The 15,941-nt window shown below is 36.7% G+C and overlaps 1 protein-coding gene across 1 annotated transcript in view; it reads right to left on the bottom strand.

Moving 5' to 3' along the window:
• egln2 (egl-9 family hypoxia-inducible factor 2) overlaps nucleotides 1–15,506 on the bottom strand; it is a 24,473-nt gene extending 8,967 nt beyond the window's left edge. Inside the window, exons 1-2 of the mRNA XM_056262506.1 lie at nucleotides 15,296–15,506; nucleotides 13,015–14,466 (exon numbers count right to left, since the gene is read on the bottom strand). Coding sequence (XP_056118481.1) covers nucleotides 13,015–14,256 — 1,242 coding nt within the window. The 5' untranslated portion in view covers nucleotides 14,257–14,466; nucleotides 15,296–15,506. The remainder of the gene's footprint in view (nucleotides 1–13,014; nucleotides 14,467–15,295) is intronic.
• Between the last annotated feature and the right edge of the window lie 435 nt (nucleotides 15,507–15,941).

Genomic DNA, 15,941 nt, shown 5'->3' with positions numbered 1-15,941 from the left:
ACGCTTATTTGCCTTGTTTAATAAATATGCCCCAAATGCTCCAATATTTTTTTATTTTAAGTATTTTTAAGTAATCCACTGACCCATATAAAAAAATAAAGTACATTTTAAGTTTTTAGCATATTTTATGTTCCAGAGATAGATGACTGCACTGACTACATACATAATACATTAGACAAAAAGGTGTATGTGTGGAATCTTTTCAAGAATGTGCAACATTTGGCCTAAAACAGCACGGAAGTTTAAAAAAAATCATACTTTTGCCATGTTGATTAGAAGGCTTATCATCAGGTTACACATGGTTTGTAAATTTGATGACCACAGATAGCAGTCTAGAGCTGATTTGACTAGATTATAACTTGGCTTCTCTCATACCAGAGTAGAGAACATGACCACCATTGGCAGACCGAAGGGTTCACAGAAAGCCAACTATGACACCCAAATTGAACAGATACTGTGCAGAGCAGAGAAATAATCAAATTATCCACTTAGGAGGAACAGCTAAATGCCCCAAAACACTATGCGCCCTCATCAGTGTCAGTGCATTGTGCAAGCATCTTTACAGCCAACATTCAAACACACTCAGTTAAAGTGTCTGTCTCTCAACGTATTTAGCATTACGAAGTCTGATTCATTGATTCTGATTCTGATGCAATAAAAAACACATTCAGTGTTACGCAAGTTCTTGCTAACAAGATATGCACAATTCCCACAAGAGACTTAGGGTCAAGTTTAAAGGCAAGACAATCTAAAACAAAAAATATCAAATTAACTGATGTCATGATGTCATATTTTATGAGCTATTTGATATTCTTTGGTTGTTTTATGATAAACAGGCAACGGTTCCTTTAAAACAAAATTTGGTTTGATCATGTAAGGTTCTTTCATGCCTTGATAGTCAGGTACTGTAGATGTTGAGTACAGAGTGTGCTGAGATAAAAGAGTGTAAACCTGATGATGAGAGGCTGAAGGATAGGACATGGGGGTTAGATAAGGACACACACACTCCAAAACCCACACACACACTAGGACATCAGGACTACAACAACAAATTCAGAATACAAGCTAGAAGAAATTAAAATGGATTTTGACTTGGAACTTATTGACCATGTTTTACATGCACATCATTATCCAATTCAGGTTCATATTCTAATTTATAAAAAGCGAAATGTTTCTGTGTAATCCATGTAATTGGCATATTCTCAATAAACTAGTGCCAAATTTAGACTGAAAATGTGACTTTATTCTTTAGTGTGAATTTATGCCAAACATTAATGGTTTTGTAACTCATATCATCAATAACACATAAGAGTGTGAGGAATTGCATAATGTAGGTCCTGAAAAAAAAGAGAGATTTATGAATGATTTTCAAATTCATAAATAGAACCCAATGTTTATAAAAACTCTCGTTCTCAATAGAATCTCCTTCTGTCTGTATGCGCAGGTATAAATGAATATTCACCCTTGTGTAAAAGAAGAGTTGATTGTATTGAATGTGGACTTTTACTGTACTTTACATCTTAAAAGTAGATTTTTTAAAAACTGCACTTTCATGGCTGTTTCTCAACAAACTTACACTTTTTAAAAGTACATTTTGTAATAATGACAAATTACAACTTTTCCTTTAAAGTACAGTTTAAATCATTATGTTTTAATTATCTTTTGACATGCTTTAAAGAAGTACACTTGTTTGGATGCTACGACTAAAATACTAAAGCACATGTAAAGTACTTGATTATAATTTTAACTTTAGTGTGTTATTAAGTTTTGCATTTAAAGGTAATATATTGTAAATGTTTCATTAGAAATTACATTAAAATATGTTATTTTATTTAAATGTCTGTCAGTATATTCAGTAGTACACTTTAACCATATTTCTTAGACAATGGAATTAATATGGACTTAAGTACTACAAACGTGGGTCAGAAAAGCACTCTAAAGTTCAGCTAAATGCATTTAATATTAATTTAAATAAATAAAAAATCATTTAATTCCAATGTAGTATCCAAAAACATTACATTCATTCACACGTAAGTATATCCTTTTAAATTATATTATTTCAGTAAAGTACACTTTTTAAAAGTATATTAAAGTGTCCTTTTTTTTTTCTTTTTTCTTTGCAAGGGCGGTTCTAGTGATATTGTGATGTTTACATGAACTTAATGTTCAAAATTCTGATTATTGCAGTTAACCGGATTTCTAGAAACCAGAATATTGAATTAGTCTAGCTTTGTCATTTGGGTTAATGCATTTATATGATACTTACATAATCAAAATATTACCAAATTCTGATTAATACATGCATTTGTCACCAGAATATTGGTGTCATCTGTACCTACAATTTCAAAATATTCCAAAATATTTCCATCGTCAGTTTATGTCAGTGTTGTGTGGAAGGAAATGTTGGAATTGCACTGTATCACTGCATACTTCACTGCAGAGGAAAAAGTGCTGATAAGATGCTGATACATCATTTCCTCTCTACACCTCTCTTCTATTAACCTACTGCAATCGTCCCAGCCAAAGACTAATTAGTATCTTAAACATGAGAAATAATTCCATTGCTCAATAGCAAACATTTCATATTTGAGTCTAGACAAGAGTTTGGAAATCATACCTCATACAGTCTCAGACATGTTGCTGAGAGGCAATAATTCCATGCTGGAGTTTAAGGCCTTTTTTTTTTTTTTTGTCTAAAAATGTTTTTCTATTTTTTTTTCTTCTAACATCTAAATGCAAAGTGTATTGTCCACTTATGCCAAACAGCTCATCAAATGAATCAAATCACTGAAATGAATACAAACAGTAACATTTTCTTAAATCGATATTTCAACCAAAACTTGTCATCATGTACACAAAACATGACATTCTTTCTTCAGTGGAAAACAAAAGAAGATTTTTTTGCCCCTACAATGAAAGTCAGACGTCACTAAACATTTGGCTGTAATCAAATATTTTGTGTTCCACAGAATAAAGAAAGATTTGGCAAGACATATGGGTGAGTAAATGAAAGAATAGTAATTTTTGGGTGAAATATCCATTTTTTAAAAAGAGGAGTGTTTGTTTGCTCATGCAAGACTCGCAACCGCAATTCTAGAGTGTTGTGGATGGTTGCTAGGGCACTGCTATGCGGTTGCTAAGGCAGTAGTTTTCAGCTTATTGCTATATGTTACTAGGTGGGTGGTTACTTCCTCATCTTGACAGTTTATTTTGCAATAATGACTGGCTTAGAGAATCGAGAACGATCTATTATTATATTATGAAAATGCAGTAACACTTTACAATGCGGGTGCACTAATATGCATTAATTCATGCTTAACTAATGCACAGATAAACAGGAGTTAATGTATGACTCATGCAGAACTAAACCATTAATTAATGATTACCACATCAGCAACTAATAAAGTCTATCAGATTAATAGATTAAGGAATATATGAATCACTATTAATTAAATGTGTCATCATGTATTAATTTATTAACAACATATAGCATTAACTAATAGTGTAAATGAATGTGTTAATTACCACAATGGGTAGAAGATATGTATTTACTCTTTCAGTTGTCTGATTTAAAGGGGTGATGAACTGAGAAATCAAATTTTCCTTGAGCTTTTGACATCTAAGAGGTCATCATATTATAAGAATATCCTGTAAGTTTCAGAGCTGAAAACGTCCTTGTTAGTCCAAAAAAAGCTTTCATTGACACCAGGCTCAGCAAACGACTCGTTTTTCAAAGTGGGGAACTATGACGACAAAGAGGATAAAACCAAGGGGGTAATCCATCGACCGGAAGTTGAAGCCAGCCGGGTGCCGCCATGTTGTAGCAGAACTTCACTTGCGTTAGCATTTCCATTGACTCCCATTCATTTTGGCGTCACTTTGACAGCGAATAACTTTACATCTGAGGCGTTTAAAGACTCCATTTGTCCATTATTTATTTCTAAAGAAACACGACAATGTATAAAGGGCTCCATTACCTTCTATGTTACACTATGGCCCCGTAGAAACAGTTTTAGTAAAAATAGGCTAACGATTGCGTCATAACCACTCGACTCTCAGTCGCGCTGTACAGAAAGTACCGTACACACAGGAGGAGAAGCTCGCAGGCAATCGGGGGGACGTCCAGTCAAGGGAGAAGCCCATAGATAATGAGTCCATAAAAGCAACGGAATACTTACTCCTGCTCACTCACGCCAAAGAACTCTTTGCTCAAGTTCCCCGTCTCTGCAAGATTAACGTTGGCAATTTTCACGCACAGCTACTAGAAGATTAACGTCTGTCAGACAGGTTGCTCACGTCATCAAGCTTAGTTTGAGTCGGTTTGAGTCTGCGCGTCAGGAACGGAAGTGCTCAGAAATCGCTAAAAATGGGCTTCAACTGTCTCAACTGAGTTCCAATGAGATGGCTCTGTCCACTTCTTATACTGTCTATGGATAAAACACCACCCCCGCAGAAGAAGATCAACGCCTACTTCAACACGGTAGGCGTGGGCGGTTAGCCCCGCCCACCGATTCGCGCATTACACGAAACTCATTATAATATGCTAAACTGTTATGCACTCACAGCAGTGGGCGTTTACTTTCAAGTCTTCAATGCAAGACGCCCATAAAAACCGAGCGTTTTTGAGCTAGGCTCAAAACTAGGGTAGAAAATAGCCTATTACTTATTCATTTTGATGTTTTTGAATGTAAAAACCAAGCGAACGTCATAAGTTGACCTCAGACAACAATATAAAAAAAATTACAAAGCCAGTTCATGACCCCTTTAATTAATCATTAGCAAACGATTTGCAAATGTAAATGTACTTGTTGAGGCACATGACTAATAACTCATTGATAGGTAATATGTCATTACGGTTATGGTTATGGTTGACATACTTGATTTTTTCAGCTTTTTCTTCAAAACGTTGCCTTTATTATGAAACTTATCCACATTCAATTCATTTTGATAGTGAAAGAAAGAAGGCATGAAGCCAGAATAAAAAGTTTTTGTTTGTTTTTAAAGCAGAGGCTTAGTTCTTTTTTGTGATACATTGCATGCTCACATATTCATACAACAAAATACTCTGGGGGCCATTACATTTTTGTGAAAATGATCAAAATGCTGGAGGGGAAAGAGTTAACGAACAGTATTATTTAACACTATTAAGGAATTAATACATGATGACACATTTAATTAATAGCGATTCCTTAATCTATTAATCTGATGGACTTTATTAGTTGCTGATGTGGTAATAATTTATTAATGGTTTAGTTCTGCATGAGTCATATACTATCTCTATCTATCTATCATCTATCTATCTATCTATCTATCTATCTATCTATCTATCTATCTATCTATCTATCTATCTATCTATCTATCTATCTATCTATCTATCTATCTATCTATCTATCTATCTATCATCCATCCATCATCTATCTATCTATCTATCTATCTATCTATCTATCTATCTATCTATCTATCTATCTATCTATCTATCTATCTATCTATCTATCTATCTATCTATCTATCTATCTATCTATCTATCTACCTACCTATCTATCTATCTATCTATCTATCTATCTATCTATCTATCTATCTATCTATCTATCTATCTATCTATCTATCTATCCATCCATCTATCTACCTATCATCCATCTACCTATCATCCATCTACCTATCATCTATCTATCTACCTATCATCCATCTATCTATCTATCTATCTATCTATCTATCTATCTATCTATCTATCTATCTATCTATCTATCTATCTATCTATCTATCTATCTATCTATCTATCTATCAGTTTTTCACTTGCTGTGGCATCGTTGCCTCAAGCTCCCCATAATGTCTGACCCTGACCTCATGTCAGTACCTATAAAGTGGATGAATGCAAAAGAGGCAATACTCTGTGCTGGTGATATTGTGTTTGCCTAGTACGGGCACGCGCTACTCTCTCCGGGAGGGGCACGTGAGATGCCATGTGGCTGGAACACGCTGTTCCCTCTGCTTTATCCTCTGCCATGTTGTCCCGAGATCGAATGGTTTCTATGCGTGCGAGAATGAAACCAACGCCGTTCTCTGAAAGCACTGGTTTAGAGAGAAAGAAAGCTGGGCATGGACACCCACACTCACTCTCTCGCAGTATTAACATGCTACGTGTCTTGTTTCCAGGGCAACAGCTAGAGAAATATTTTGGCCAACTAAAACGTAACGGGTCTGATAAGGCTCGGGAGAGGAGACGGAGAGGAAAAATGACTAATGGCAGGGTTGATTTAAGGACAATCAGAGCACTGGAGAGAAGACGAGGGAGTTCGGTGTCCGCTGAGGAATAGAGATTTGAGACAAGAGTTATATAATGCAATGGAAAATGCTGCAACTTTTTTTTTAACTGGCTTTATCACTTTAAATTTACATAACCTTGCGGTAACTGGTTCGACATATTTCGAATAAAATCCTAAAAGTGCTCTCAATATAAAATTACCTAAATATTAGGGCAGCAACAACTAATTAATAATGATAATGAACATACTAAACAATGAATGTCAGTATTGAGTGCATTCAAATATATAGCAACATGCTGATAACCATCAGCTCATAATAAACACACAACAATACAAGTAATCTGTGTTTACATGCATATTTTATCCGGTTTTGATGTCAAAACCTAAACAAACATGTACCCACTGAATTAGCCGCTAGAATTAAGACTTTATTCATGGTTTTGGGCTAAAAGCTACTGTATGTGTGACCTTTACACGATTAGAAAACACTGTTTAAGGCATTTTCATGACCTTAAACATTATGGTGTTATTGTGTATAAACGCTGTAAGATTGTAAACACGTTCATTAATATTTAATACGTTTTATTTATGTAGCGCCTTTCAAGAACCCAATGACATTATGTTGAGAGATACAGATATACAGTCAGGATACAACAAGATGAACAGGCAGACAGACAGTAATCATAAAACATATGAGACAATAACCAACAAAGTAAACATGGATCTAAAATTGAAAGTATAATAACAAAATTATAGTTTTTAGATCAGTTAATTGATTAGTCAGGTATGTACTTGGGGTTTATATTGTAACGTTTATATATTAAACATTACTTTCACAAAATTTACACTACTGCATATTTACATATTTTGTTTTGTGGAATAACATGATTTTGATAAATTGTGGAAGTTAGTTTATTTCCACTACCGTTCAAAGGTTTGGGGTCAGAAAGATTTTTTTCCCAAGAAATTAATATATTTTTATTTAGCAAGGACACATTAATATGATCAGAAGTGACAGTAAAAACATTTATAAATAAGCAGCACGATTACCACAAAAATATTAAGCAGTACAACTGTTTTCTGCATTTATAATAATAATAAATGTTGCTTGAGCAGCAAATCAGCATATTAGAATGATTTCTGAAGGATCATGTGACTCTGAAGACTGGAGTAATGATGAAAATTCAGTTTTGCCGTCATAAATTAAATGCATTTTAAAATATAAAAGAAATTGTAATATTTCACAGAACTGTTACTGTTTCTACTTTTTATCAAATAAATGCAGCCTTGGTGAGCATAAGTGACTCAAAACCATTACAAATCTTTTTTTCCCCACCACTTTATATTATCTAATGGAACAGATGAACAGATTAATCAATTGAAACCTCAAACCGACCTCAAACGTTGCTAAGATGTTTCTGTAAATGCCTATTTCACAAATCATTGCACATTGAAACATAGTTTGAAGGACAGCATTGAACAAGATGAACCAATAAACAAACAAACAAATAAAAGATCAACCGATTATCAGAAGTTGCAGCACCTCTAAATCTCAAGCCTCAAACGTTCTTGCAAGATGTTTTCATGAACCACTTGCAAAAGTATGTGAACGCCGCAGTGCTCGCGTTCCCATTCCACGGGACGGGTTGAGCTGCGAGATTTATCCTTCAGACGTAAACATATGACTGAACACATGTGCAAAGTCGGACGTCAACATTGGCTTCTCAAACGGCAATCTTTCACTGGGGTTTCCTATTTGACACATAATGTACATAGTCTTAAAAGCCGCAATGAGAGGAAAAGGCTCAAGGCTAATCCAGTGTTCCCCTCGCCGCAGATTAAAAAATATTCCCTGCAGATTAAGGATGGCGTGAGGACAGTGACTGAGGTCTGACCGATCTGACCCACTGAACCGAAGCCTCTCCTCACTCAATCACACTGCAGTAAAGACATGCTGACACCGTCCTGTCCTGAGATTCACTTAAAGGTCATCCAGATCAGGTTTCTAACCACAACAGCAATGGACAGGCTGTGATTACGATAAGAATGTCCACATGGTCCTGAGCTGTAGTCTGGCTTTGCATTCATGACACTCCGACAGCAAGAAAACTACTGTGTGCATTCAGAGACTCAATAAGCTACGTACAAGACTTCATTCTTAATAATAAGCTCAATTATTTGAGAAAGTTTAGCTAGAATGGGGAATATACACTACTGGTCAAAAGTTTGGAATAATTAAAATGTTGAAATATTTTTTAAAGAAGTCTCGTATGTATGCTCACTGTTTCTGTTTTCTATTTTATTATATTTTAAAATGTAATTTATACCTGTGACGCAAAGCTGAATTTTCAACATCATTCCTCCAGTCTTCAGTGTCACATGATCCTTCAGAAATCATTCTAATATGATGATTTGCTGCTTAAAGGGGTCATATAATGCCATTTTTGTACAAGCTAGTATGATTCTTTAGGGTCTAAATTAAAAGTTTGTAATATACTTTAATTAAAAATTCTCATTAGTATTGTAAGAAAACCAGCTTTATACTGACCCTCGTTTATAAAGCAGTCTGGTGAGAAATGGTTCGCGCAAACATGAGAGCATTGACGTTGCTCGTGGGGAATATTCCCTTCGAAAACAAACTCAGCCACTGCGTCTTCAGCGGTTCGGATTTAGGAACATTAAAATGACTGCTGTGTTCGTTATTACACCCAAGAACAGAACACCACAATCGCTTAGACGCCATTCTGCTCATAGACAGTGCTCCAGCATATCAACAATGACCGCGCCGCTCCGCGCAGACTATGATTGACAGATCGCTCACGAGCGAGGGCGGGTCTGTGTTGAAACGGTGCTGTCAATCAACAATCGTGGGAGGGGCTTCCGACCATGTGACGTCACAAAATCGAACGGCTCGATTTGAGGCAGGGGAAAACATATAAGGAGATTAAAACAAAAACACTGGATGGATTTTTATCATTTTATGATGGTTGTGTACAGGCACACATTTCAGTACAATCAACTTGTAAAAGTGCATGTACCATTATATGACCATTATATTAATAATGTTTCTTATTATCATCAGTGTTGGAAACAAGGTTTTTGCTGTTTAATTATGTGGAAACTGTGACTTTTTCAGGATTTGATTGGAATAGAATCGAATTTCTATTCAGATTTGAAATTGAATAGAAAGGTCAAAAGAACACATTTCTGTTTTCTTTTTTGTATCATTATTCACTGGAACTTTTGATCTTATTTATTTAAAAAAATAAATCTTATACTTTCCGCAAACTTTTGAATAGTAGAGCATCACATTTTCCACAGAAATATGAAGCAGCACAACTGTTTTCAACATGGATGATAATTAGAAAATGTCTCTTGAGCAGCAAATCAGCATATTAGAATGATTCCTGAAGGATCATGTGACACTGAAGACTGGAGTAATGATGCTGAAAATGTATCTTTATCATCACAGGAATAAATTACATCTGAAATGATATTCAAATAGACAAGAGTTCTTTTAAATTGCAATAATATTTCACAATATTACTGTTTGTACTGTATGTTTGATCCAATAAAAGCAGTCTTGTTGATAAGAGACTTATTTCTAAAACGGGAGTACATGTTTTCTTTGTGTGGAAAATGCCACAGCAGGAAGATCTCATACTATTGGACTCTGGTTTGACCTGGCAAGCTCAAATAACCAAACCTGCGTCATATGGGTAGTTTTGCTCTGACGCGCTGACAGGACTGATGTGGCACCCTGCGTGCAAACAGGTCAATGTTCAATCACACACTAACTGAGCAATGCCATTATTCCTTACATGTCTGTAATATCAGAAAATCATAATTTTTCTCATTCCAACTTGGCAATAAATTAAGATCCAGGGTCTGTTTTTGTAATAAATACGTAAATGCGTCTGATAAGCTCTGTCTCACGCACACAATGAACACACTGTGTATACAAGCACGCACACAAGCACTGCACCTTAATAGTGACAGTAAGAATATGTTGTTTGTATATGGGCTGGAGATAGAGACTGACAGAGGAGTCTTCAAAGCCAGAGAAACACTGATCTGGGATCTGATAAAACGCCATTTCTCAGGCTGCTAGTTGAGAACAGTGGCACAGTGAGAAACGCAACACAGACAGAAAATATCTTGTCTGATATACACCCAACCACAACTTCCTTTATGCAGGTTTGCATTGCTGGTGACAGTGCTTGCCAGTTTGGAGCTATTGCATCTAATGATACTGGTATATATTGAAAAAGGCGAGACCGGGGAAAGTTGTCACACGTAGATGTTGACTAGATTTCAGTAACTATGAAGGCATAGCGGAATTTCAATGAAATTTCATCCAGCAAAAAAGGTTCATTGTCAATAGTGTAGTGGTGCACTAAGATCCGTTCACACAGAAGTCACTTTAATATCAAACTGTTGGTCATAGCAAACTGTGAGCAAACTCAACGGTATGATCATATTCTGTTGGTCAACGTGGCGAATTAGCGTGAAAAACTTGAAACGGATACAAAATCTGTGTGGGGAACTTGCTCGAAATTTCAGATCGTATGGATTCCTGTTGAAATGACTGGTTTTTGTTCATGACTGAACCTTAAGGTTTTGAATGAACTCAAATCAAAATCAAATTTATTTAAATCACAATATACATAGTTTCAAAGCAGTTTTACAGAAAACCATGATGTTAATGTTTTTAGTGCTGTCAAACCGATTAATCGCATAATTCGCATCTAACATAAAAGTTTGTAAATACAGAATATAACACACACGCACACACACATATACGTATATATATATACACACAAAATAATTAAGGCAGCAACTTTTTTTTACTAAGTACAATCAACTTGATTGTTTAAGTCATTTCAACTTAAATTGCATTAAACTGACTTTAAAAATGAGTTGAATGAATATTGTATAACTTATAAAAAAAAGTTGAAAATTGTTTTACTTATTTTGGAGAGTTAAAGCAATGTAAAAACATATGTTGGCAACTTATTGATCATCAATTTTTTTTTTAACATATAATATGCGATTACGATTAATCGATTTGACAGCACTAGTTTTAATATCTTTATGCCTTAGTTGAGAGCAGTATATATAGTTTACATTTTGCGATGATACAAGCAGTTAAGTCAAAAATCATCTTAAATTTTGTACAGAAGATGGTGGGTAAACCTGTGAGACAGGTTAAAATAAAACAACAATGTTCAAGTAAATGTTTAGATGTTAACAAGGATGTTTTTAGGTCTTTTAAAAGGAGTATGTAAGCTTGGGGCAAGTTGTCACATGCTGTTGCTGAAAAGCGTGCTTTATGGCAAGTTCAAATGTGACAACTTACTCCAACTATTTAGTAAATAAACTATCTTATTTTCATGTGCAATAATAATGATTGAAATGTTAAATTGCTTTTTACAGCCAAGACTTCCATTTCACTGGTTACCTAACCATACAGGTCCAGACAAACAGACCCAAAAATGAAAATTCTGCCATCATTTACTCACCCTCATGTAATTCCAGACCTGTATGACTTTCTTTATTCTGCTGAAGACATATTTTGGGAATATTTTGAAGAACCAAACCGTTTTGGTTACCATTGACAAAAAAAACTTTCCAAAAAGGGATTTCCATTGCGATGTAATGCAAAAAACATTTTGAGTTCCCCAAAGAATGTTTCTGTTAAAGGGACAATGTGTACTTTTTTATGTATTTTATTATTTTAAATCAATATTTTTATTCATAAATATGTCCTCAATGGTGTACAAATACCTCTGCCAATTATCCGACATATCCTCGTAAACGAAGAATTTATACATGGGACGGGTAGGTCCACTGAGGCTTCCATGTAGTTCCGCCATCTTGAAAAACTATAATAGCAGAGACATTGCAAATCCTCGTCGCCAGAAAAGTCCAAAATAGATCGTAAAAGGAAACGTGACCGGAAATTACAAAAAACACGAGTTAATGTCGGGATAGCTTTTTCCAGGTGGATAGAGCTAATGCAGGGGAAAGATTTCAAAAGAGACGCTGAAATTGCCTGCTTTCTTCTCGACAGGTAAGTCAACGTTACAGTCTTAATTACAAGCTTTTTTTCATTGTTTGGTTGTGTACTTTATTTTATAGACAGATGAACATTTATAGTTAAAAGTTGATGATGATATCTAAAAATGCACGTACTTCATAAATATAACGAATAAAGAAGGCATAACTACTTATTACAATAGTTCATGTTTTTCACAGTCAGTAATTCATACGGTAACATTCGTTTGTTCGTTGTGTCAAGTTGCTGTTTGTTTGAAATAACAAACCTGTTCACCCGAAGGAACACTCGACGAAGTGCTATTAGAAGACATCCTGTCATAGCTTTTTGGTACATAATGGCTACCGTAGATGCAACGCGCATTTGAAAAAGCGAGGCGCTGGAGAGCACGATTAGTTTGAATGCAAAATACATTTTCACCACTAGATGGGAGAAATTCCTACACATTGTCCCTTTAACAGTTCTGAAAATAACCTTGTTTTCTTAGTGTGAAGAATATTTCAATGATCTGAATAACCCTTTTCCACTGCAAAGAATCTTTCGTGCAATGGAAAGGTTCAATGTATATTATAAGTTATTCATGGAACCATTCCAATAAGGAACCTCTATTTTAAAGAGTGAAGAAAGTAAGTCATACAGTTTTGGAAACGACATGAGGGCGACATTTTCATTTTTAAGTGTGCGAGCACTCACCTTTGTGCGGCCATTGATGACATAATCCCCCAGCTGCCCACTGACCGCACTGCGCATGATGGCCTCATCGATGTGAGCCATGAGGACTCCTATGTTCTCGCAGCCTGGCTCGTTGCCTTCGACCCAGGCAATCTGGTCCCCACGGATGTTCTTAGAGGGGATGCTCTTTTGGCTGACTAACTGGCCGCCTCTGAACTTTCCGCTGTGATTTAGTGTCTCCACTTCCTCCAGAACCCTACCGCCCAGTCGATCGCTCAGGAAGGCATCTTTGACGCAAATGCCGTAATACTTCATACAGGGAACTATGTACTGCTGAGCCATGTGCTCTGGGGAGCAGCCTGCACTGGGGGCCACCACAGGTGGCACCAATCGAAACTCAGCCTGCCCCGGGGCCGCATGGTTCATTACAGCTTTGTGCCCATTGTGATGGACCCAACTGGGGGATGACAGGGAGCTGTTATTGTGTTGGTGATTGGCTGCAAGGGGAGCAACAGCCTGTGTGCTTTTACTTGAGTCTGTTCTAAGGCCCATTTCAAACCTCCTCCTTTTGCATTCAAGTGAAGGAGAGTCCGGTGCATTGGGCGTTTCCGAGGACCCCATTCCGGGACAACCACCATGGGCCCCGAAGTCTCTGTTTTCCTCATCTTTTCTCCTCTGGTGCTGGAGTTGTCTGAATCGCACATCTCCACAAGGTCTTTTTGAAGTCCTGTCCCCGTGAGAAGCGAGGCCCACATGGGGGGTCTCCACCAGTCCATTCAGATGTAAACACCCGCTTTGCTTCTGCGCAGGGACATCATGATAACTTCCTTCAGCTGTAGGTAAAGGGGACACCGCTCCTCCACCATTATACAAAGGCAACCCACTCTTCAACTCCTTCAAAAGTGTGTCCCTGTGAGAAGCGAGGCCCCCATGGGGGGTCTCCACCAGTCCATTCAGATGTAAACACCCGCTTTGCTTCTGCGCAGGGACGTCATGATAACTTCCTTCAGCTGTAGGTGAAGGGGACACCGCTCCACCACCATTATATAAAGGCAACCCACTCTTTAACTCCTTCAAAAGCGTGACCCCGGATCCAGATCTAGACGCATGTCCAGCCAGCAGTTCCTCCGCAGTGGTCGCGTTAAGACCCATTATATTTACAGCGCGAGACTCACAACAGCCATTGGCGACTCTCTCTTGCGGTGAACTGATACTCTCGCGCCCGTGTGCATTTAAAAGGTCCGTGTTTTCCAGTCTCTCCATGTCATGACGTCTACTCCTGGATGCTCACGTAGCTCACGTCCAATCCTCATTTTCTGCAGAATCGGCTCTGCTCATGCCTGCCTAGCGGCGCTGTTTTAAACTTCCCACAGTTCAACACGAATACGGTGCTTTCCTTAGTTGTTTAATACAGAAGTGACCATTAACTAGTTTCCATGGCTGTTTATTCCCAGAGCACGGGGTTATGAGCATCTGAAGACAGAGAGTAACAATGGTTAAATAAATCACGTAAACATTCATAGACACGTTAAAACGGACACGTATCGTAAATCTGCCCAGTCACACTCTATGGTTTTAATGATTAGGCCTATGTCAACCACATGTAGCCTATTATGGAAATATGAAACGTAGTGTAATGAAACAACGAATAATAATTCGGTTGAAGCAGGCAGAAATCCATTTATCTTCAGAACAAATTAAGTCCAGACATTCTTCATAAACTTACCTACAATAAAAGCGATCAATTAAATAATGACGTGTAGCTATGGCCTACCACAAATGACAAATATTAAAATAATTATAGGCTAAACAAGATATGATTAAAAATGGTTTAATAAAATGCATGTAATGAAGTAAATGTAGCCTATATGAAAAACAGGATAAAATCTACTCGAAAGTAGGCTAGTGTTCTTTAAAATATGGCTCATATAGCCTGTAAATCTTTAATTTTGATGTACTACACTATTCAGGCTTACTGCATTAACGGACAAATGGGGACAAAGTTTAAACGCCAAAAGCTTAACGCTCTACAATATAATTTTAACCAAAATAATAAGTAGCCTAACAAAAACTAGGCTATTTATCAGCTGTAAGTGAAAATAATATTAAACCAGTGAAATGATCGGGCATCCAATTCATTAGTTTAATACTTAAATGTGTAGCCTAAGCTTGCCTATACCATCAATGGTAAGCTGTTAAATATATAAAACGTCTGTTTATAAAGTTAAATCAAAACCTTAAATACAAAGACTGAAACGAAAACGAAAAATAGGCGTAGGCTATTTTAGACTAGTGTACTTACCTCTATATGATAAAGTCACTATAGACCAGCCGCGATTGTAAAGAATTTCCGGTGTTCTCTCGTCCATATCCAACACAAGCTCATTTCAGATTAGACAAATAAAAACAACGTTTTCACAGACAACACTGCAATTTCTGCCCATACAACCCTTGCTGAACAAAGAGTAAGTAGGCTTCGTATCTGATTTAACACTGTGCGGGTAGCGAAATTACACAATCTACTATGGCCGAAACCTCACTCATTAATATTAATTTACGACGCTCTTGAAGCGTCCAATCAGGCAACCTAATTAATATTCATGAGCCCGGTTTTCGCCATAGTAGGATTAGTAAACTCGTTTCCGGGTGTGATAGCGCGCCCCTCCCTCGCCTTCTCTCTCTCCATGAGCCGCTCTGTCACTTACACGTGCGCACATTCGCATCACGTGACCCTGAGCTCCACAATAACAACAGTGGCTCATAAGAGTGTCAATCAATATATGGACATATAGCCGAAATATAAGTATGAAATTATTATTTCTATAGAGGATGAATTATAACCATTTCTGTTTTAATTATTATCATGGACCATTACTTTATGGGCATTTCTTCGTTATGCACTTTTATGTATTTATTTATTTATTTATTTAAATCTTTTAGGGCGTGAA

This window comes from Rhinichthys klamathensis, unplaced genomic scaffold, assembly GCF_029890125.1.
Source record: "Rhinichthys klamathensis goyatoka isolate OS25496 unplaced genomic scaffold, OSU_Roscu_1.1 h1tg000192l_1, whole genome shotgun sequence".
NCBI lineage: Eukaryota > Metazoa > Chordata > Actinopteri > Cypriniformes > Leuciscidae > Rhinichthys > Rhinichthys klamathensis.
The sequence above is the reverse complement of the archived record's forward strand: the minus strand, read 5'-3'. Positions and strand labels throughout refer to the sequence as shown.